Here is a 20,694-nt window from a genome sequence, read left to right on the forward strand (position 1 = left end):
TGGAGCCAGGGAGTCAAAGCCTGCAGTCTTTAACCCGGTAGCTAAAATCATCCTACCCTTTCAGGGTATGTCTGCACTGCAGACTGAGGTGTCGACATAACCCCGCTAGCACGGCTAAAAGTAGCAGGATAGAATGCGCCACTCAGGTTCCCTTTAATTCACTCCCTGCCCATATGCAGGTGGGATGTGGTCTCTAAAGACGAAACCCTTTGTCCCTCCTTTGCTTACATTACTTTCTTAGCACAAAGGATCTCTTTTATGCAGTGTCTATATTTGCTTTTCAGTCTTCATGGCAGTACATGTGGCGTTTAATTATGGCTCATTCTATTGCAAGGGCCCTACCCTCATCTATAATGCTTTAATGAAGCCTATACTTGTCTCAGAGACTTTAAGGCCACACATCGCAGGCCACAGAACCTTACCCACCCAGTTCTGCAATGGGTCCACAACCTCTGGCTGACTTACTAACATCCTCAAATCATAATTTAAGGACCTGATGTTACAGAAAATCTAGCTCAAACCAGCAAGCGACTTGTGCCCCACAGTGCAGAGGAAGGCAAAATCTCCCAGGGTCTCTGCCAATCTGACGTGGGGAAGAATGCCTTCCCAACCCCAAATATGGCGATCAGTTAAACCCTGAGCATGTGGGGGCCAGACCCCTGGGAAAGAATTCTCTGTAGTAGCTCAGAGCCCTCCCCATCTATTGTCCCATCTCCAGCTGTTGGAGATACAGCAGAACCCCAATTATCCTATCTATTTGGAAGGGGGCTAGATAGGATAATCAAAAATTCAAATAATCCAGAGAATGGGAAAGTGCAAGGCTGAAGCGCCATCTAGTGGCCACAGGAGAGATTGGCAGCTTCTGGACCCGGAGTCCTGGTTGTTTGGTTAATACAGAGAGATGGATAATGGAGGGTTGGATAATTGGGGTTCTACTGTATTTGCTAATAGCAGTTGTGGACGGGTCATATGCCATTGTAGGCAACCTCAGTATACCATCCCCTCCATAAACTTCTCAAATTCAGTCTTGAAACAAGTTTGAGAGTTTTCCCCCCACTGCTCTCCTTGGGAGGCTGTTCCAGAACTTCACTCCTCTGATGATTAGAAACTTGCATATTCTTTGGCACAGAATTCACCCCACCAAACATATGTTAACCTTTATCCATTGTTTCCAAACCCAGACTTTCAGCTGAAGTCCTAGCTGACCATCTGTCAGTGAGAAACCTAGCACAGCAAGAAAACCCTGGAGAGGATGGGGAAGGACAGTATGGCAAGTCCTCACACCTCCCTAAGTGTCCGTAGAATGCGTGGAATCTGTAGAGGCCCAGCTTCAGGCCCCTTTAAAGTCTCATGTAAATCCTATATTTGTCACCCCAAATAACTGATTCAAAAGCTGTTGCACTCTAGAATATCTTACAACATATGTAATGCAGTACGCAATCTGAATAGCATTCAATGTAACAACTTAATGGCGTGGTCCATCCACATTACCAGATTCCTCCCTCCAATTTCATAGCTTCCACCGCATACACAATGTGCTCATTGTCCAGGAAAAACAAAGGACCCACTGTACAGCAAGCTTTGTTAACAAGCTGGGTGCAGCCTGTGTGTTTATTGCATTCTCCTAGGCATCTCGCTGATAAGAAAATGTTCTTTACAGCTCCGTACAAGCCTCAATAAAAACCAGCTAGCTTCCAGAGCCAACAGTGCTGTTAGGGTGGTGATTTCACAGTCAAGGTTGGGGAGATACACACATTATATCTCTGTGAGCTCGGGCAGTGGAATCTGAGAAACATCATCTACTCAGCAGAGCAGCTACAGACTTGACTCCCACTCACCCATCACCTCCACCATGAAGATAAGAGGTGTCTTTGGTCTGCTCGGTCTGGCGCTTTTCAGCTCTTTTTCCGGTGAGTTGATTTTGTTGTAGGCTGTGTAATGCCCCTTGGCAGATATCTCTAGCCCTCTTGAAGCCAAGAAGTCAGTGATGTACGCACAACCTTAAAGAGGTGGCACTGAGCTAGGGTTTGTGCCAAGAACAGTTCCAAGCCAGCGGGTTGGTATGGGATTTCTCTTTGGATGAAATTCATTCCTGTGCAGAGAGCTCCTGCAAGGCCTCTGTACCACTTAAGTCCTACTTGAACCTATAGGACGTTACCAGGACTTGTGGGTCGCAGAGGCAAAGTTCACATTGCATTTCATCATTAAGGAGCAACCAAAAACTCTGTTTTTATTAAACAATCAAAAAATTCCAGCTGTAGAACGTTATCTGATATTTACTCAGAGGAGATATAATATTAGCTGTGGCCATCAATACAGGAAGGAACAGGTGGTCTCCTGAGTTAAGAGCGTATATTTGGTTATTCTTTAGGATTAATGTTTCCTAATGGATGTTTATCAAAGATGCTGCTTTGTTTCTATCATTTTTGTCTCTGTTTTTTGTTCCAGGTGTCGCCAATGGGGCAGGTCAGGTGAGTTTCAGATCTTCTTTGTCATTTTCCCCTGATCCCTAGGTCCATCACAGATAGGCACATATGGAAAACCACTAAACACCAATGAAAGAATAGAGGTGCCTCAAAAAGTGAAATGACTGCCTTGCTGTAGAATTGAGACAATGGATCCCTGGGATTTGGATCCATTGTTTCCACACGGTGCAACTGATAAAAACAAACAGTAACTACTAATAATATAGGGTGAAATTTACCCCAGCATAGAGGGCCAATGCAAGGCCAATGTACCGCTTAAAGCCCACTTAAGCCCTAGTGCAGAGGGGTCAATTTAATCCATAATGCATTTGTCAAGGCCCCTTGTTAACTTAATATACTCCATGTGCTTTTTAGTTCAAACACAATTGCATCATAGTGTCACATGTGATCAAGTATCCTTTGCCTTTTGTTTTAAAAGCTACACAAAATTTCAGCCATCTGAATATAATTAAGGGACTTCAGTGAATAGTTCATAAAATTGACTGATTCCAAGAAAATCACCTCATTTTCTAGTCTCTCATTTTCCACCAGCAGACTACATTTTACCTGAATGTTTTGGCTATGTGAGAATATTTGTTGCATGAGGATGGTGGGCACCATTATAAAAACCTACACAGATCTACGGGTGGTGTGACAAAGTTCCTCCTTTACCTTGGTGGGTCCTGCTCTTATTGGCAGATTTGCTCACCTCAGAGATTCACGGCAGCCCTCAGTTTGGCCACTTTCGTGGCTCAAATCTGCTGTTTTACTCAGATAACCTCATCACCAGCCAGCATGGGGAAAAGGAAGGAAAACAATACCCATAGTCTCTGCTGATCCACCATGTGGGTCGGGGAACAGCCCAGAAACCTTCCCCTCTGGTGGAACGCACAGGGCCCTGTGGCCTGCAGCTGTCTAGAGTGCCTCCTGGAACAGCTGTGTGACAGCTACAACTCCCTGGGCTACTTCCCCATGGCCTCCTCCCAACCCCTTCTTTATCCTCACCACAGGACCTTCCTCCTGATTTCTGAAAATGCTTATACTCCTCAGTCCTCCAGCAGTCCGCGTTCTCACTCTCAGCTCCCAGTGCCTCTGGCTCTCAGCTCCTTACACACACACCACAAACTGAAGTGAGTTCCTTTTTAAATTCAGGTGCCCTGATTAGCCAGCCTGTCCTAACTGATTCTAGCAGTTTCTTCTTAATTGGCACAAGGTGTCCTAATTAGCCTGCCTGCCTTAATTGGTTCCAGCAAGTTCCTGCTTGTTCTGGAACTGCCCCGTTACCTTACCCAGGGAAAAGGGGTCTACTTAATCTGGGACTAATATATTGGCCTTCTAACAATCTCCTGTAGCCATCTGGCCTGACCCTGTCACATAGGTAATTTTCAAAAGAGCCTAAGGAGGTTTTCTCCCAAATCCCACAGAGGCATAGGCAGTTCCTTGGTCACCTCCCAGCTTTAATTTGGGACTCTGGTAGGTTTTAGTCCTTCAAAATCCACGACTGGGTTTTCCCCATGGTTATGTGTTCATCCATTTGAGATCCAGAACCATTACCCAGACTGGGCAGATCAGCCCTTTCTTTATACAGCTAGGGTCTTTGATCCTGGCCTTCTGTAACAGGTAATCAGCAGACAATGACCCTCTCCTCAGGGCATCATTTCAGAAGGCTGCATTTTTGCATAACCAGAGCTGGGGAATTTGCACTAATGTCTCCCTGGGGATTCCCCAGGAAATCCACTTCACACTTATTGTCCCAAAAGTCCATCCTTGTCCGGCCCATTTTCCATGCAGTCTTTTGAACTCCCAGGCCTTACATCTGTCACATCCCCCCGAGAGACGTTACATACAATCCTGGCCCACAACGATACAGAAACTCAAAACAATAATGTCTTTGAAGGATATGGCAGGAAATTGAGGTTTGAAATCCTAGCCTATCTTTTGAGGCTCAATCTTTATTGTCTCCCAGAAGGCGACCAGTGTCAGCGTAAAGACAACACAGAGAACATGCTCCAGGCTGAACTTCGAGCTTGGCAACATTTTTCAACTGAAACGTTTTTTGCTAAAAAAATGCAGATTCAGGACACAACCATCCAATGACCTTGAGTCCCTTTTGTTGAATTTTTCATTTTAAAAAATCAGAAAAAAATCAGAACATTTCATTTCCACATTTTTTGAGCAAAATATTTTCAGCTTGAAATGGCTTTTCGCTTCAGATTTCCCTCTAACTGTATTTTGAAAAAATCAAAAATGTTTTAAAATGCTTAAAAATCAAAACAAAAGGTTTAGTTCCATTTTCCATTTTCCAAAAATTTCAAAGATTTGGGAGTTTGGTCCAAACGGAAACTGTACCCAGGTATAAGAGCTCTGTGAAGCCTCCTCTGCAACCCATCCCCCCTTTTCACGTATATATAACTTTTTGAAATTACCAACAAACCAAGAAAAAAAAATCATTATTCACCCAGCTCTGGTGAGCTCTCCTTCCCCTCCAGAGCAGGAGATCTAGAGGAACCTAGGATGATTACCACCCCTTCCCCTCCCATTCAGGATGGGGGGAAACGTTCTAGTATGTCCTATAAAGTCTCTGTTAAAGGAACTACAAGGGGATGGCACATGCAAAGAGTGGGGTACAGTTGGGGGAGGACCACAAGGCAAAGTGGATACACAGAGAAGCACAGAGCTATCAGGTGTAATGTTGTAGTAAAGGTCACACCCAAATGACACTCTCTTTTGCAGCCTCTTTGCAGTCTCTACACAGTGCTTCCCAGTAGAGAAGTTCCTTGTCCCAGGATGGCTGACCCAGTCTGTGGCAGTGATGGCGTCACCTACCCCAATGAGTGTTTGTTCTGCAGAGAAATCCTGTAAGTTCTTAAGTAACTTCTTCTGATTAACCAAAGCAGCAAAGCAGCACAGAAAAGCCCATAGTATAAGCACCACTGGGCTGGGGACGGACGAGATGGCTTGATGTGATTCTGCGACTCATCGTTGTGAGTCTGGTATTCACTGATCAGAGATCAGTCCAACCAGAGATCACTTGGGAGCTATCTGATTTAAAGGAGTTTAGTTAATTGTATCAGCATCATAGAACTGAAGAGATGTAATGAGTGAGATTCCTGCAAAGTGCTCACAAACTAACCTCTCTTCACATACTCTTCTCTCTTTCTCTCTCAAGACGTGGCAACAAGATTGTCAAAAAGCATGATGGAAGATGTGTTCAGGTACAGCCAAATATCTGCTCTGTTCATTGTTATAACCTACTTCCTGATACATTAGCAATGGCATGTCCTCACAATAGAGACAGTATGAATGTGTAACCCACACACTCCTGGGTGTGGTGCTCTGTCCCTTCTAGTGCCACCAAGACCACTTAGAGATTAATGAGTCTGCTACTGCCTTAGCTAAGGGTCACGTGGCTTTTAGCTCATGCAGTAGAGGCTCATGCATTTAGCTCCAAAGGTCCCAAGTTAAATTAATAGGCAGCAGGTTTAAATTAATAGGCAGCAGGTTTAAAACAAACAAAAGGAAGTATTTCTTCACACAGTGCACAGTCAACCTGTGGAACTCCTTGCCAGAGGATGTTGTGAAGGCCAAGACCATAACAGGGTTCAAAAAAGAACTATATAAATTCAGGGAGGATAGGTCCATTAATGGCTATTAGCCAGGATGGGCAGGGATGGTGTCCCTAGCCTCTGTTTGCCAGAAGCTGGGAACAGGTGACAGGGGATGGATCACTTGATGATCACCTGTTCTGTTCATTCCCTCTGGGGCATCTGGCACTGGCCACGGTCAATAGACAGGATACTGGGCTAGATGGACCTTTGGTCTGACCCATAGGGCCATTCTTATGTTTTTATGTTCGGTTCGATCCTGCCCACCAATGACTGGGGTCTGTCGGTGTTACAAATGCACTAGCAACCAAGCTGGGAGCAACAAAAATTTCCATTTTGCAGGAAATTCTGCAGTTTTGAAATTTGTTTTTGTTCCAAACTTGAATGAAAACAAATTTAGAAATTTCCCATAAAATAAAATTTTCCAAAATACCCACAACACTGTTTCAGTTCAGTTAAAACATTTTGTTTCAATTTTGAGGTTTGATTTTCTATTTTATTCTAACATATAACAGAATATAAACATTGAAACAAAATGTCATTCGGAACAAAAAATCCCAACGTGGAATTTCAGTAATTTTTGCCTTGAATGGTACATTATGTTCCTCCAGAACTGTACACCCTATTACTTGGGATTGTATCTTGCACGTGATATTAACACCACTGACCTCAGCTTCGCCTTTCATGCAGCCTTTTCTGCTTCCTACAATTGGCCTTGTTCTCCTCTTCTTTTACCTCCTCCCGGCAGACAGAGGAGAGAGACAGCAAGTCAGTTACAATCCGATCCCTAGAAGAAGGAGAGGGAGGGTTATAGATTGAACCTTGTGTTGCTTTGTGACTGTTGCAGGTTGACTGCACTGGCTACATGAAAACACCCACAGGTCAGGAAGCGGCCTGCACGCTGGAGTACAGCCCAATCTGTGGCACTGACGGCGTTACCTATGGCAACAAATGTGCTTTTTGCTCTACTGTCGCGTAAGTTCCACAAGAGCTGCTGGGCCATTACAGAGATGTATGGACATTTCGATCATCGTGTTGGTTCCCAGGGTGCGATGCGGTGATCTAATTCTTGAGAGGCTGCTCTGTGTTCATCCACCCTAACCTTGCTTTCTTCCCGAAGGAATGGAGCAGACGTTGACCAGAACAATGATGGAGAATGTCCCCAGGTAAAGCCCAGACATCAGCCTTATTAACTATTTATACGTATATATGGCATACCTTCAATTCAGTGCGTCAGCATGGCCAACCTGAAGGAAAATATCTGTGTTATGCTGATACCGTTTTCAAGGCACTTGGCGACAAGACTGGGAATATGATAGGAGACACGTGTTAAGAGTAGCCCAGAGCTGTCAAATGTGATGGGGTAACGTTAACACAGCCTTCTAACACACACCTTGGTGTGCAGAAAAACTCCAAACCCTCAAACTCTGAGATCTGCTGGTATCGGCTGCTCCACTAACTGGGAAAATGGGCTTTGCCATGGCTGTTGTCTCACCCCACTCCTGAACAAAGAAAGCTGGCGAGTCAATTATTATCAGAGGCATTGATTAGCAATGAGCAATAATTCCTCTGTCTTCGCCAGTCTGATTTGCAAGGCCTCTTCCTTCTTTCTCAAGACCCTCTTCTGCTGCATACCAACCCCAACCAGGAACTGGCCCATGGACAATGGCCAGGCTTAGGGGCAGCTGGGGAAAGTAGCTATTTATGTAATGTATGCCTTTGTTTCTCTTCTCCACCTTCCGCATGTTGCGGAATGACATCAGAGTTCAAGCTCTTCAAGGCAGAGCCAGTGCCTGTTTATATAGTGCCTAGCACAACAGAGCCCTGATCCTGAGACGGGTCTTTGGGCACTAGGATACTATAAATATTAAATATTTACACAGTACATGAAAAGATGGGAGTTGCCTTACCAAGTGGGGGGTCAGTTCTAGGCAACTCCCATCTTTTCATGTACTGTGTAAATATATCTACCTACTGTATTTTCCACTCGATGCATCTGATGAAGTGGGTTTTAGCCCACGGAAGCTTATGCCCAAATACATTTGTTAGTCTCTAAGGGGCCACAAGGACTCCTCGTTGTTTTTGCTGATACAGATACACAGCTACCACTCTGAGAACTTTAATAAACACCCTGACAGGCCAGTCAATGTTACATGACATAGGAACAGCCATATGGGTCAGACCAAAGGTCCATTTAGCCCAGTATCCTGTCTTCCAACAGTGGCCAATGCCAGGTGCCCCAAAGGGAATGAACAGAACAGGTGATCATCAAGTGATCCATCCCCTGTCACCTGTTCCCAGCTTCTGGCAAACAGAGGATAGGGACACCATCCCTGCCCATCCTGGATAACAGCCATTGATGGATCTATCCTCCATGAATTTATCTAATTCTTTTTATACCATGTTATAGTCTTGGCCTTCACAACATCCTCTGGCGAGGAGTTCCACAGGTTGACTGTGCGTTGTGTGAAAAAATACTTCCTGTTGTTTGTTTGGGCATGACAGCATGCTGATGTTTGTCCTGCAGCCACCCAACTCTGCTGGCATCCCAGAGCACCCCCATCGCCCCTCACAAATCTAGCGCCCTCTTGAAACCTGGTTCTCTTTCTTTAGGACCACCTATATTCTACATAATCCCCTAGCCGAGACAAACACTGCAGCTGCTTAGCCCAGAGGAGTCTCATTTCTCTTCTGCTTCCCTTAGAATTCAGTTCAGATCCCCAGTTACTGGCCCACAGTTCCTCTGGGTCCCTCACCTGTAGAGGTTTAAACTGGGTTTTAGCAGAAGCATTCAAAAGTTATTGGTCCCTTTCCAAACCCCTCTCACTGGCTGGCACAAAATGACTGTCACAAGCAGCAAGGAAAAGGGACCAAGCATCAAAGAAGTGCTCTGTATTTTAGCCGGTTAGCAGAGTAAGGGGGGAGGCTATTCCTCCAGGGCTACTCGTTGCTAATCAATCTCTCTCTCTCTCTCTCTCTCTCTCCAGACTAAGTAACAGAAAACTTCACCTCAGGCAGTATGGGGAATGCTGAATCCCCAGTGGTGCCGAGTTGATAGTGGCCCTTTTGCTTGCACTTTCCGCCAGCAAAGCCCTGCAATGAAATACCTTCTCCCTTCACCCCAGATTCCGGCAGCTCACCGGGGCTTCTCGGTCCCTCTGTTGGCTTGATCAATAAAGTAAACTCAGCAGCATGCTTTGCCTCAGTTTGTTCTTTGGGCAAGGCGTTATGGCCTCCAGGGTCCTGGCCCTTAGGTACCATCCGACTGTAATAAACATGATTAGTAATGCGAACACGTGGGGGAAAGGGAAATGAGTTGCAGGGGAGCACGTCAGTCACTCATCCAGAGGTTAGGGACTATGACAGGAGTGGGTGGGTGAGGCCCTGTGGTCTGCAATGTGCGACGGCGGTGGTCCCTTCGGGCCTCGGACTCGGAGTCTGTCTGAGACCACAGAGTGTAACGCCAGTAACATGCACTAGGTGGCCCTCTTACTGGAGTTTATTATGCAATTTTGCAACATTATAGCAACTCGCTTTCTGCTTTGATACAAACCAGGGGTTCTCAAACAGGGGGTCGTGAGGTTATTAGGTGGGGGGGTCTCGAGCTGTCAGCCTCCACCCCCAAGCCCCACTTCGCCGCCAGCATTTATACTAGTGTTAAATATTTTAAAAGTGTTTGTAATGTATGGGGGCAGAGGGAGGGAGTCACGCTCAGAGGCTTGTTGTGTGAAAGGGGTCACCAGTATAAAAGTTTGAGAACCCCTGATATAAACCATAGGCGCCCACTCCGTGGGTGCTCTGGGGCTGGATGCTGAGCACCCACCCGCAGCCCCACTATCAGCTCCTCCCCCCAGCGCCTGCCACCCGCCGCAATCAGCGGTTTCACAGTGCGCAGGAGGCTCTTAGGTGGGGGGAGCGAGGACGCAGCACGCTCGGGGGAGGGGGTGGAACTGGGCGGGAAGAGGTGGGGTGGAGGTGGGGCCTTGGGGGAGGAGGTGGAGTGGGGCCAGGCCTAGGGCAGAGCCAGGGGTCAGCACCTCTCGCACATTGTAAAGTCAGCACCTGTGATATAAACTGTTACTAAAACTGTAGTTTCCCCCCTGCCTCCGGCTTGTGGGGGGTTAACTGTAGCCCATAGACCTTGGGCCGGGCTCTTTGCTTAACCAATGCCTGTGTCTTACAATGGCACTCGGGGGGGAGGCTGTGAGTTGTGTGTGCCTCGCATCGTTTTGCCCGCCTGGGAGCATGAAGCCAATGAAAACATCCGTCGGTGACTGTGTGTGACAGAGGCGGTGGTGTGAATTTTGACCCGCATGAGTGTGAGTGACACGTAGCAACCTGCCATCTCAATGCGCCCGAATCAGCTAAAGAGCATGCAGACAAATGAACCCCCCCACCCTCCGCGTGAGGGTGACAACATCCTGCATGACCTGACACCTGCTCACCTCTCTGTCCTTTCTCCGCTTTCCACTCTCTTTCCGCGCAGCTGATGCATGCAATGTAGAATCCATCTCGTCTGGTTTATAATCTAGGACTTCCAAACACCCCTCCTGGCCTTTCTTACTCCATTGCTTGGCATAGCAACAGTCCAGCCACCTCCCTTCATGGGCTAGGCTGCTGTCTCCCTCCTTCTAGCATTAAAACGAAGCAATTTTCAGTAGAAGACCTATTAACTCAACGTTCTCCATATTTCCAGTTTATCAGTAATTCAATGCAATATACAATGTGGTTTCTGGAGCATCTGTACCCTTCCTTCGCCCCAGGCTATGGGAACAGGTAGTCCTGTCATGTTAGAACGGACACAAGGAGCCATGCCAGTGGGGGAAATGAGGAATCGGTGTCTGCTCAGGACTCTGCTGCCAGCGTCCCGCAGGCTCCTCGGTAAAGCCCTATACCCTGCTCTGCCACATTGCTTGGCAGCACCACTCCAAGTCTACAAGGGAGAGGTGGGCTGTGGGTTATGCCATGGCTCCTGGTTGGCTAACCGGGGTGTAGCTTCCTTGGGGAAGAGCAGAGACATGAGCGTGGCAGGGAACTCTCTCCAACTGTGAATCATTTTGAATCTGTGACTCTGAATCACAAACAGGAGTTGCCAGGGCTGCCCTCCCTATCTGCCCCTCCGAGGGTGCCCCGCTGGCCTCTGCTGTGCCACGGGTTCTGAGGGAGGCAGGCCATCCGGGTCAGCACTTGCCCCTGGCCCCATTTGGCCTGCGAGAGGCTCAGAGAAGATCCCTCGCAGGTCAGATGCTCCTAGACAAATTAGGGAGCTAGGAATTTCCACACCTGCTCAGAGCAGCCAGCGGCCAGTTCCAGATGCTGCTGGGAAAGGTGAAAAAAACCATCATTCAGCTGCCAAGACTTGGTTGGTCCTCTGGTCTAGTCCTCCACTCAGCCCATGCAGGATTGTTTCCTAGGGCACATTTCTTAATGTTTTGCTCAATCCAGCCATGCTCCATCACATGATAAACTCTGATCCGGGGAGGTTGTGGGGAACTGAGGTGCCCATACGCCATGGGGCTGGGTGACCTAGAAGGACAGAACACATGCTATAGTTTCCCTCAAGAACACGAGTGTCTTAATGCAAATATTCCCTTTGTTTACCTCCTCCTGTCCTCATTTAATGTCTTGTTTCATAGACATTATCACAACACACAACACACTCAACAAACATCACGTGTGACTGACACCATGGTAATTTACCAGTCCTAGCCCGTTCCACTTTGATGACATTTTTATAGGCTTTGGCAAAGTTTCCTCTGCCACTGTCCAGCATCTCTGCAAATGTTTAAGAGGCATCTGCACTGGCATAGGAGTAATAATTACGTTTCAAAAGACTTAACCAAACCCAGGTTTTTTTAGCTGCACCGAAACCAGACACATTTCAAACCTGTCTTGGATTTTTTCAGGGATGTTTGTGTGATGGGGCACTCTTCACTTCAGCCCCTGCCCCCAAGTCCCATTGCGGGGCACCATGGACTGACCTATCTTTGAGCAGCTCTTTGGTTTATTGTATGAGGACCTGGCTGGTGCTAAGGAAGCAAAAAAACCTCCTGTTCTCGTACAGATAGTCATACTAACGAGTTAGAGCTGATATTATCTGTACGTGCACACCATTGCCTGGTAGATCAAAGGTGGCTTAGCAGTTCACGTGTGACACATTTAATTGTGACTTACCCTATGGTAAATATTCTGCCCTTGTTTCAGGAGTACTGGGATCTGAGGTTTGGATCCAGCCCACCTCTGGTTTCAGTGGCAGGTTTATACATTGTGAAATCCTTTCTCCGGTCCTTGTAATTCTTGGGGGGCTTTCAGAGCCGTTAGCAATGGCACTGTCAATTGACAATGAGCCACTCTCCATTCTTGGTTGAACTGACCTGAAGACGATAGCTCTTCTTTGCTGATGTGATTCTTCTAGCCGCTTGCATCCAAAGGCACCATGTGACAATACAGGTGCCAGGAACCACAAGACGCTAGATCTCACCCAGCTCTGTCTTTATGCAGGAAGCCCCATTGTCCTCAATGGAACTGTCTGTCTGGGATGGGCAAATGAAACCAATATGTAACATTTCTTGTCTCAAAGGACTTGTTATCCCCTTTTTACAGATGGGCAAACTGCATGTATGTGTTGTCTCTCAGGTTGCACAGAAAGTAAGTGGAAAGAACTGGGCAAAGAGCCCAGGTCATCTGATTCTCCTGCTGACACCAAAGGTAGGACTGGGGCCAGGATGTATTCTCGGGTTTTAGGAGACCTGAAAAACAGCTTATAGCCCCAGTTTAAACAGCTGAAGGAGGAGCATCAGCATGTCTGATCTGGGACTCCGCAAACAGCCATGAAATCATATCACTTTATGCTGCCTCTCTCCACCCCAGCTGAACAAATGTAGTCTTGACTTCAAAAATAGAAAGGGTGCCCCAAATAATTGGTTTCACACCCACTCCATTCTCCTGGTGTGAGTCATTTCCTACATGTCCCTTAAGAGCCAGCCTGCTGCACTGCAAAACCCCACTGCAGGGACTCAGGAAGGGCCCCGTAGCACGACAATTACCAGCCTCCCTCCTGAGTCACTGCTTTGAAAGTTCTCCCTTTGTGAGACTCCTGTGATTACTGGAGAAAGGGAGATTACCATTGGCGGAGCCATTTAGAAGCCGTAGTTTGTGACTTGCATACTTAACCCAGTTCTCTGGGTTTGATGTGGATAGGGCAGCATTCCTAACGCCTGGGACGGAGCCTCATAAACAACAGCTGGTTCCTAGGGCCAATGATTACTTGGGAAAGGAGAGGGAGAAAGTTTTCATAATGCAAGTGGGGAATGTGAACGTGCCTGTGCGTATATAAAGAGATGGAGAGGAAGGTACATGAGCACTCTCTGTGGGTTTCTTGCTGAGAGAGCATCTCCAGAGCAGGCTGTTGGCCTTGCACAGAACAGCCATGAAAACAACAGGTTACTTTGTGCTACTCGGCCTGTCTCTTTTCTTCTTCTTCTCTGGTGAGTAACTCTTCCTGCAGCTTGTACATAGTGCTGTCTAACATCTCTAGCCCTAGGGAGCCTTGATTACTGGATGTCAGGGGCAGCAGCAGCAGGGGGTGAGATAAAACTGAAAGGGAGCAAATAATGCAGCACCGATTGCTGCTAAGATTGGGCTGAGTTTTTAGATGAATGTGCTTGGAACTGCATCTCTGCCTTTCTAGTGTTCCCAGCCAGTGACTGCTGCAGCCCAGGTGTTTGCCCTCAGGAATGGCAGTGACGACAGATATTTTAAGTGATTGTTACAGGATGTTTGTAGAAAGCACATTTGCAAGTGTGACGTTTGGCACCAGCAATCTGAGAACTGTGCTCCAGTGTTGCCAACTCCTGTGAGTTTATCATGAGTCTTGCAATAGCTGGTGTTTTTCTTAAAGCCCCAGTTCCTGGAAGCATGTGATTAGGACAGAATCTCAGTGTTCATTCAAAAATGTCTCGTCCTCGAGAGTGTGAAGAAAAGCTTGAAAACAGGAGCCGAGGCCCCCCCCCGGAGATGCAAAGAGCCGAAGGCAAATTAAAACCCCTACGTGTATTTATTCATTTTTTAAAAAAATCTCATGATTTTCAAGCTAATCCCATGATTTATTGAGCCTGGCTCACGGTTATTGAACATCTGGAGTTGGTCTCCACACGGATACCCAGGGACTCGCGTGTCCTGTTCAAACAGCTCCAGTTCAGCGTGTTGCGCGCTTGCCAGAGAGAATCCACAGGCCGACAACTGTTTGCCGTTGTTTTTCAGTGAGCTAGTTACAATAGCAAACGCTCTTGAGAAAAATCACAGGCTGTGTGTGGACGAAGAGCGGGGAAAGGCACGGAATAACTGATCGATTATGGCTTATTCACCCAGCTCAAAGTGAGACTTAATTAGGGCAGAGATCCACCAGAGCTCTGGAGCTGCCTGCTCCAGAGGAGGAAGACACCAGAAGGCCCTGTGGTCTTATATAAGCCAAACAGGCATCTGAGAGCACAGCTGACAAGTCTCGTCACGCTTCATCTGTGACATTTTACACCAAGTATTTGTTGAGCTGATTTCCAAAAGATTTGCACATAAACTGCAGCTTATGGTCAACACAGCCTGTGATGTTCAGTGATCAATTGGGGCTTAAGCTGCTCTCCAGAGCTCTGCTTTATTCTGTGTCCAGCTGGCCAGGCATAACAACAAGGCTGTCACAATGCCCTGCCCAGTCTCTGGGAAGCTCAGCCCTTAAAGCACATGCCCCAGTACCACACAGCCTGCCTGAAGAAGTAGCAGTGATAAAACATGGAGATGCATAGAAATTGCTAGCGCAGGTTGGATGAGGTGGATGGGTAATTGGGGCTTTGGAGGGGACCGGGCTAGGATGTCTGGGAGGTGCTGGGTGGGTGGGGGAGAAGGAGGGATGGACGTTTAGGGGGCAGTTGTGTGGGGAGGGGAGGCAGAGTGGCTGCCTGGCTGGTGCCTGCAGAGCAGGTGCATCAGTGGCTCCTGGCAGCCAGGAGTGACTGGCTGGATGTCGAAGGCTCCAGCCAAGATGCCTGTGCCGTGCATGGGTGTCATGAGATGCTGGGTCCTTGGCAGCCCTGAGAGGAGGGGTGTTAGGGCAGTGCCCATGTCATGCCAGCACAATGGTGTTCCAGTACTTCTGATTGCCAAGACGCCATCTCTCCTTCTGTAGTGACGAGCTGGGTCTAGGGGTGGGGGGTGGGGGTCTCCCTGGGGCCAGGAGGACCCCCCCAGAGTCCAGACCCGGCTCAGCTGCCGTCTCTCCTTCCGGAGCAGAGAGGTGCCGTATCTCCTGCTCACACTGGGCACCTTCCAGCCAGGCTGAGCCCCTTGCACCGGGACCTGCTCCTCCAGGTACAGAAAACCCCTGAGTGGGGCTGGGTAAGGCCTACACCGCATAGCCCGTCCCAGAGAAGCACCCCACAGCCAAGTTCTCCGGGGCCAGCAGCCAGGAGCAGCCCAGTGCTGCCGCCCCACCAGAGCCACTCAGCTCCCTGTGAGGGAATGGGGACCCTCCAGATGCCCCTCACAGAGCCCACCTGCCCTCTCTCCAGGCACCCTCCCTTCCCCCTCCTCTGGCTGACCACGACTCCCTAAGCCCTCTCCCCACCAATTACAGACCCGACACTCAAAATGCCCCCTTCCCTCTCCCTACCCAACACCCCCTTGCTCTCTCCAGTGCCCTCCCCCTGCCTAACGCCAGCCCCGCTTGGCATCCTCCCTGCCCCCCCAGGTACCCCACCCACCCCTGCGGCTCTCACCTCTGCCTTCCCCAGTGTTGCCGATGTAGTGATTCTGTCACAAGATCTAGCCAAAGTCGCCCGATTTCATTACAAGTGGCAGTATTGTGATGTGTCGCAGAAAAGCTGGAAAAAGCTCAAGCAGACCAAAAAGTCACCAGCGCTAACGACAAAATCGCGAACCTGGCAACAGCAGGGAGGCAGCAGCGAGCTGCGATGGAGGCCCTGCCTCGTGGGATGCGAAGCTGGAGCCTCCCTTAGTCCGAACCCTTCTTTAATATGGGTTCAAGCACCATGTTGGAGTGCATGATCTAGGCCCCCAGGATCCTACATTCACCTATACCCCGGCTGTGAGGTTCCTTCTTAAAGCCATTGCAATGTCCCCCAGCTGGAGAGAAGGACTCAGCTTGAGAGCTTGACTGCAGGCTGTCTGGGGGTGAGGAAACAGAAAGGGGATTGATTGTCTGTTGAGGCTGACAGAAACAGACAGCTGCCATGATTCTTCCTGGCTGGCTCAGGAAAAATCTAAGCACAGCTCGTCCTGCTCAGTATCCCTGCACGGGGTCTCCCTGTGTCCTGACCTCGACGAAGCGGTCATGGGATGAACCACTGGCCACAGGACTGACCAGGAGTCTAACATTGACCACCAGGACTGGCTAATTTTCCTAAGCTGATGCCCCTCCCCCCCTCCTTCCAGGGACCTTGTCTCTGCTCCATGTGCTCTGAAGCCACAGACAACACCAGCCACCTTCAGTTATGCAGACCTGCTGCAACCTAAAATGCTCACATAGCTTAAAATATATTTTTTCACTTCCCTTTGAACCCTTTGCCTGCTGAGCGCTGCTGCAATCACAGTATTGCCACGGGGGTTAGCGAGCACCCCAAAGAGTTTGCCGAATGTACCCATGATGCAATGCGACAGCTGAGTGGCTGTGATAAGTCACTTCGTATTTTTGGTCAATTAATAAAATCCTGTACAACGATTCCGATCATTGATTTACTAGCCCTCCCCTCCCCCTACACGCAGCCTGTACTGCAGGAGATCATATTCAGGAAAATACTGTCATTTTCAAGGTTTTTGTAAATGAACTCAACTTTCACTCAGCTTCCATCAGATAGTTGGTGGCTTTGTAAAATCTTGTCTAACTGTGGTTTTGTTCCAGATGTGGCCAGTGAAGACGGGGACCAGGTTAGTGCAGCTGTTTCTGCTTGTTACTTTGCACTTCCCCCCGATCCCAGAGAAATGGCTTTGTAAGGAACAGCTCAGGCCTTGGAAAACCCTAAAAAACAACGGGAACCGATGGGTGCTTCCAGGGTCCCCCAGCGCTCGTGGCAATGTAGCCTTGTATATGTGACACAATTATATAGCTGGGCTGTGGGACACAGGCAGACCCACAAGATGGACTGTCCATGGGATGAGACCTGAGCGGGTTCAGACACCACAGTGTCTGCAGAATGTATTCCAGAGCAGAGTCACACTGCTCCTTTTCCTTCTAGCTCCACAGCCCAGTCTTCTCACAGGAGAGAGACGCTGCAAATAGGTACTACGCAGGCTATTTATTTCCCAATAGCAGAGTCAATTACTGGAACGTGACCAAAGCCAAACCAGCTGTACAATGTGATTAGAATCCATATCGACACACTAGCATGCTGGAGACATTTACAAACTCTGATTCGCTTGTCCATCCGGTGGGAAGGGACCGAGAGTTATGTTAGACCGATGCCTGTCTTAACCTTTCCTAATAAATGGAAGCTGGAGCTTGTTCACCCAGTTTCTGAGTGCCTAGGAAAGGTCGGTGCACTCAGCTGGGACAGTCTGGCTCCGATCCGCAGGGAGCTAGCTGCACTGGAGGCTGATTGGTTTTAAGAGTGTTGATATCTATTCGCTTCTAACATGACGGGGCCAACCTGTTTGGGAAACCAGAATTTCCTCTTGATAAGTAGGTGGTTACAACCCTGCGGAGATGCTCCTTCTGATGCCACATCCATTGGCCGTGGAAGGATTTCTCTCTCCAGGGAGCAGACAATACCCTTGCTGCTGTTTTAACTCCTCTCAGTAGAAAGACGAGAGTAAGTGAGTCAATTGATTATCAGTGCCATGGAAGAAAAAGAAGGGGGGGGAAAGGAGGTTTAACGGGTTTTATTATTACTTTTGCAGTTTGACTGCAAGGAGTTCATGGACGACGGCATGTACTGCACAAGGGAGTCCAACCCGCACTGTGGCTCGAATGGCATGACATACGGCAACAAATGTGCCTTCTGCAAGGCTGTCAAGTAAGTGGAAGCAAGTCACTAAAACGAGTAGAGCTGCTCTGGCTTCCCGATTTTCTTCCCGGCAGGGAGGCCCTCTCTCCATTTTGCTTCTGCTTCTATGGGCCAGTCTATAATTCTGGCCCAGTGAGAGGTTTTCTGAGTGAAGCGCCTCACCCAGAACAGACCCGGATGAATCCAAATTCGCTGGAAGGCGTTTCCGCTCCCTGAATGAAATCCACCCATGCAGGGAGTTGGCCCACAGCCTGTGCCCCCAGGTCAGTCCCTCCTGAGCCTTCTTTTGTGAACTGCCTTGGTGCACAGCCTCTTCTTAAGGTCAGGCTTGACAAAGCCCTGGCTGGGATGATTTAGTCAGGAATCAGTCCTGCTTTGAGCAGGGGGTTGGACTAGATGACCTCCTGAGGTCCCTTCCAACCCAGATATTCGATGATTCTATGATTCTGTGATTCTGCCGCACCTCCGCAAGGGGTGAACTGCACCTCTGAAAACTTCAGGAGAGCTGTCCACAGGGTTCCCAGGGCTGTGGGAGCCACCTGCCCCATGGCAAACATGTTAACTCAAAGTTTGAATGGGCTCAGACTGACTGTCTTTGTGGAACAAGGTCTAAAACCCCAAAGGAAAAGCCAGAGGCCCTTCCCATCCAGACCACTCTGCCTCAGGCAAGAAGTTAAAAAAGGGGCCTGAACCTTCCTCTGACACATCAGGAACTGGCCAGTGTCTTGGACAGACAAGCTGGGCTGTTCCCAGGCACCAGGTCCTGTCCTGTGTCTGCGGCACTGAGCTGAATGTCTCTTATCCCCAGCAGTGCCTGAGTCTGTTTTGCTCCTTTTGTAGGAGAAGTCATGGAAGTATTCGACTGCAGCATCTTGGAAAGTGCTGAATCCTCCTCACTGCTGAGTGCTGAAAGCTTCCCTTTTGCTTTCACGCCAGCCATGGCAGATCCCTGCTCACAGCCACGGTCTCCACATGCCCCCTCCCCAGGAGCTGCTGGTGACGACAGTGTCTCCACTTGGCCTGCCCAATAAAGTGAACTCAGCAGAATTTGTTGATTGTTTCCTTTGTCCGTAACAAACAGAGAAGGGCTGAAGTGAGACAATGCCTGAGGATAGAAAAGGAGGACTTGTGGCACCTTGGAGACGAGCAAATTTATTTGAGCATAAGCTTTCGTGAGCTGCAGCTCGGTTCATCGGATGCATGTAGTGAGCTGTAGCTCACGAAAGCTTATGCTCAAATAAATTTGTTCATCTCTAAGGTGCCACAAGTCCTCCTGTTCTTTTTGCGGATACAGACTGACACGGTTGCTACTCTGAAACCTGAGGATAGAGTGTGTAATACTGAGTTACTACAGAAAATTCTTTCCTGGGTATCTGGCTGGTGAATCTTGCCCACATGCTCAGGGTTCAGCTGATTGCCATATTTGGGGTCGGGAAGGAATTTTCCTCCAGGGCAGATTGGCAGAGGCCCTGGGGGTTTTTCACTTTTCCCTGCCGCGTGGGGCACGGGTCACTTGCTGGAGGATTCTCTGCTCCTTGAAGTCTTTAAACCACAATTTGAGGACTTCAATAGCTCAGACATAGCTGAGAGGTTTTTCGCAGGAGTGGGTGGGTGAGATTCTGTGGCCTGCATTGTGCAGGAGGTCGGACTAGATGATCATGATGGTCCCTTCTGACCTTAGTATCTATGAATCTATAATACTAGCAATGTGCACCGGGGGCCCAATTTATGGGAGATTCCTGTACTACAGCATCACGTTTCCTTTTCCAGAGAAGAAAATGACAAGTACATAAAAAGCAGAGCAGGAACCACACCCAGGGCTGTGGCACCAGTTGATTAAGTCCTACATCAGTGTCTCCGAGAGAACAGCTAGCCTAGGACCTGGCTGGGCAGGTGTTAATAATTCTCACCTTTGCCACATATTCCCTGTGGTCAGTCGCTTTCTGGCTCGGTTCCCCCTCTGTAGCATGGGCGTCTTGTCGTTCCACTAAAGGTTGTGAGCAGGGACAACGGTAATGAGATACAATGGTAATGAGAGAGAGAGACCCTGGCTCAATTCCCTCTACTGCTTGATGGGCAAAAGGGATTTGCACCAGGGCTCCCCACGTCTCAGGGGCATTTCCTAACTACAGAGTCAGGCTCTCTCTCTGGCCCAATTCATAGTTAGCACACAGTGGAGCAACTTTAAACGGAGAGACTGAGACAGCCTCACCCCATAGTCCAGAGGCTAAGGGCCTCGTCTCAAAGGTGGGAACCCCCTGTTCAAACCCCTCGACTCATCCGGCAGGTGGGGCAATTCAGCATGGTTCTTCCACATGCCCGGCGAGTACCCTCACACCTGGGCTAGTGGTTACGAGGGAGGTTCCCTTTGCCCCAACAGTTTTGTGTGGCGTTAGGCATGCTGAGCCATGCCTCACAAGTCAGCCAGGCCTCCCCCTGGCTCGGGCATGAGATAGGGGGACAGGCGCCCGTCTGAGGCTGCAGGATGTGCCCAGGTGCGGAAACGTAGGTGCCTAGGGAAATTGAGGTGCCAAGTGAGTGTAGGCACTGGAAGAGAAGGCAGCAGCTGAGTGGGGGTGTGTGGACTACGGTGGGCCCTAAATCTGGGCATTA

At 48.7% G+C, this 20,694-nt stretch overlaps 2 protein-coding genes across 2 annotated transcripts; both read left to right on the forward strand.

Annotated features, from left to right (window-relative positions):
* The first annotated feature begins 1,633 nt into the window (after positions 1-1,633).
* LOC142072931 (serine protease inhibitor Kazal-type 6-like) lies at positions 1,634-9,263 on the forward strand. Its single transcript, XM_075131225.1, has 7 exons — positions 1,634-1,910; positions 2,449-2,471; positions 5,199-5,323; positions 5,635-5,680; positions 6,918-7,045; positions 7,191-7,236; positions 9,058-9,263. The coding sequence occupies exons 1-7, from the start codon at positions 1,853-1,855 to the stop codon at positions 9,064-9,066; spliced, it is 435 nt and encodes a 144-aa protein (XP_074987326.1). The 5' UTR covers positions 1,634-1,852; the 3' UTR covers positions 9,067-9,263.
* Positions 9,264-13,080: 3,817 nt separating this feature from the next.
* Positions 13,081-19,128, forward strand: LOC125641769 (serine protease inhibitor Kazal-type 6-like). The gene is made up of 4 exons (XM_048862168.2): positions 13,081-13,557; positions 16,980-17,005; positions 17,975-18,090; positions 18,922-19,128. Exons 1-4 carry the CDS (start codon positions 13,500-13,502, stop codon positions 18,965-18,967), a joined length of 246 nt encoding a protein of 81 aa, XP_048718125.1. The 5' UTR covers positions 13,081-13,499; the 3' UTR covers positions 18,968-19,128.
* Positions 19,129-20,694: the final 1,566 nt, after the last annotated feature.

The sequence above is a fragment of the Caretta caretta genome, chromosome 8 (genome assembly GCF_965140235.1).
Source record: "Caretta caretta isolate rCarCar2 chromosome 8, rCarCar1.hap1, whole genome shotgun sequence".
In the NCBI taxonomy this organism is placed as follows: Eukaryota; Metazoa; Chordata; order Testudines; family Cheloniidae; genus Caretta; species Caretta caretta.

What these genes read in the sequence shown, in the direction of transcription:
- LOC142072931 (XM_075131225.1), top strand. Translation starts at nt 1,853, where the DNA reads ATGAAGATAAGAGGTGTCTTTGGTCTGCTCGGTCTGGCGCTTTTCAGC. An exon ending in GCTTTTCAGCTCTTTTTCCG is followed by an intron (nt 1,911 to 2,448) that starts GTGAGTTGATTT and finishes TTTTTGTTCCAG; the next exon opens with GTGTCGCCAATGGGGCAGGT. An exon ending in TTGTTCTGCAGAGAAATCCT is followed by an intron (nt 5,324 to 5,634) that starts GTAAGTTCTTAA and finishes TTCTCTCTCAAG; the next exon opens with ACGTGGCAACAAGATTGTCA.
- LOC125641769 (XM_048862168.2), top strand. Translation starts at nt 13,500, where the DNA reads ATGAAAACAACAGGTTACTTTGTGCTACTCGGCCTGTCTCTTTTCTTC. An exon ending in CCAGTGAAGACGGGGACCAG is followed by an intron (nt 17,006 to 17,974) that starts GTTAGTGCAGCT and finishes TTACTTTTGCAG; the next exon opens with TTTGACTGCAAGGAGTTCAT. An exon ending in GCCTTCTGCAAGGCTGTCAA is followed by an intron (nt 18,091 to 18,921) that starts GTAAGTGGAAGC and finishes CTCCTTTTGTAG; the next exon opens with GAGAAGTCATGGAAGTATTC.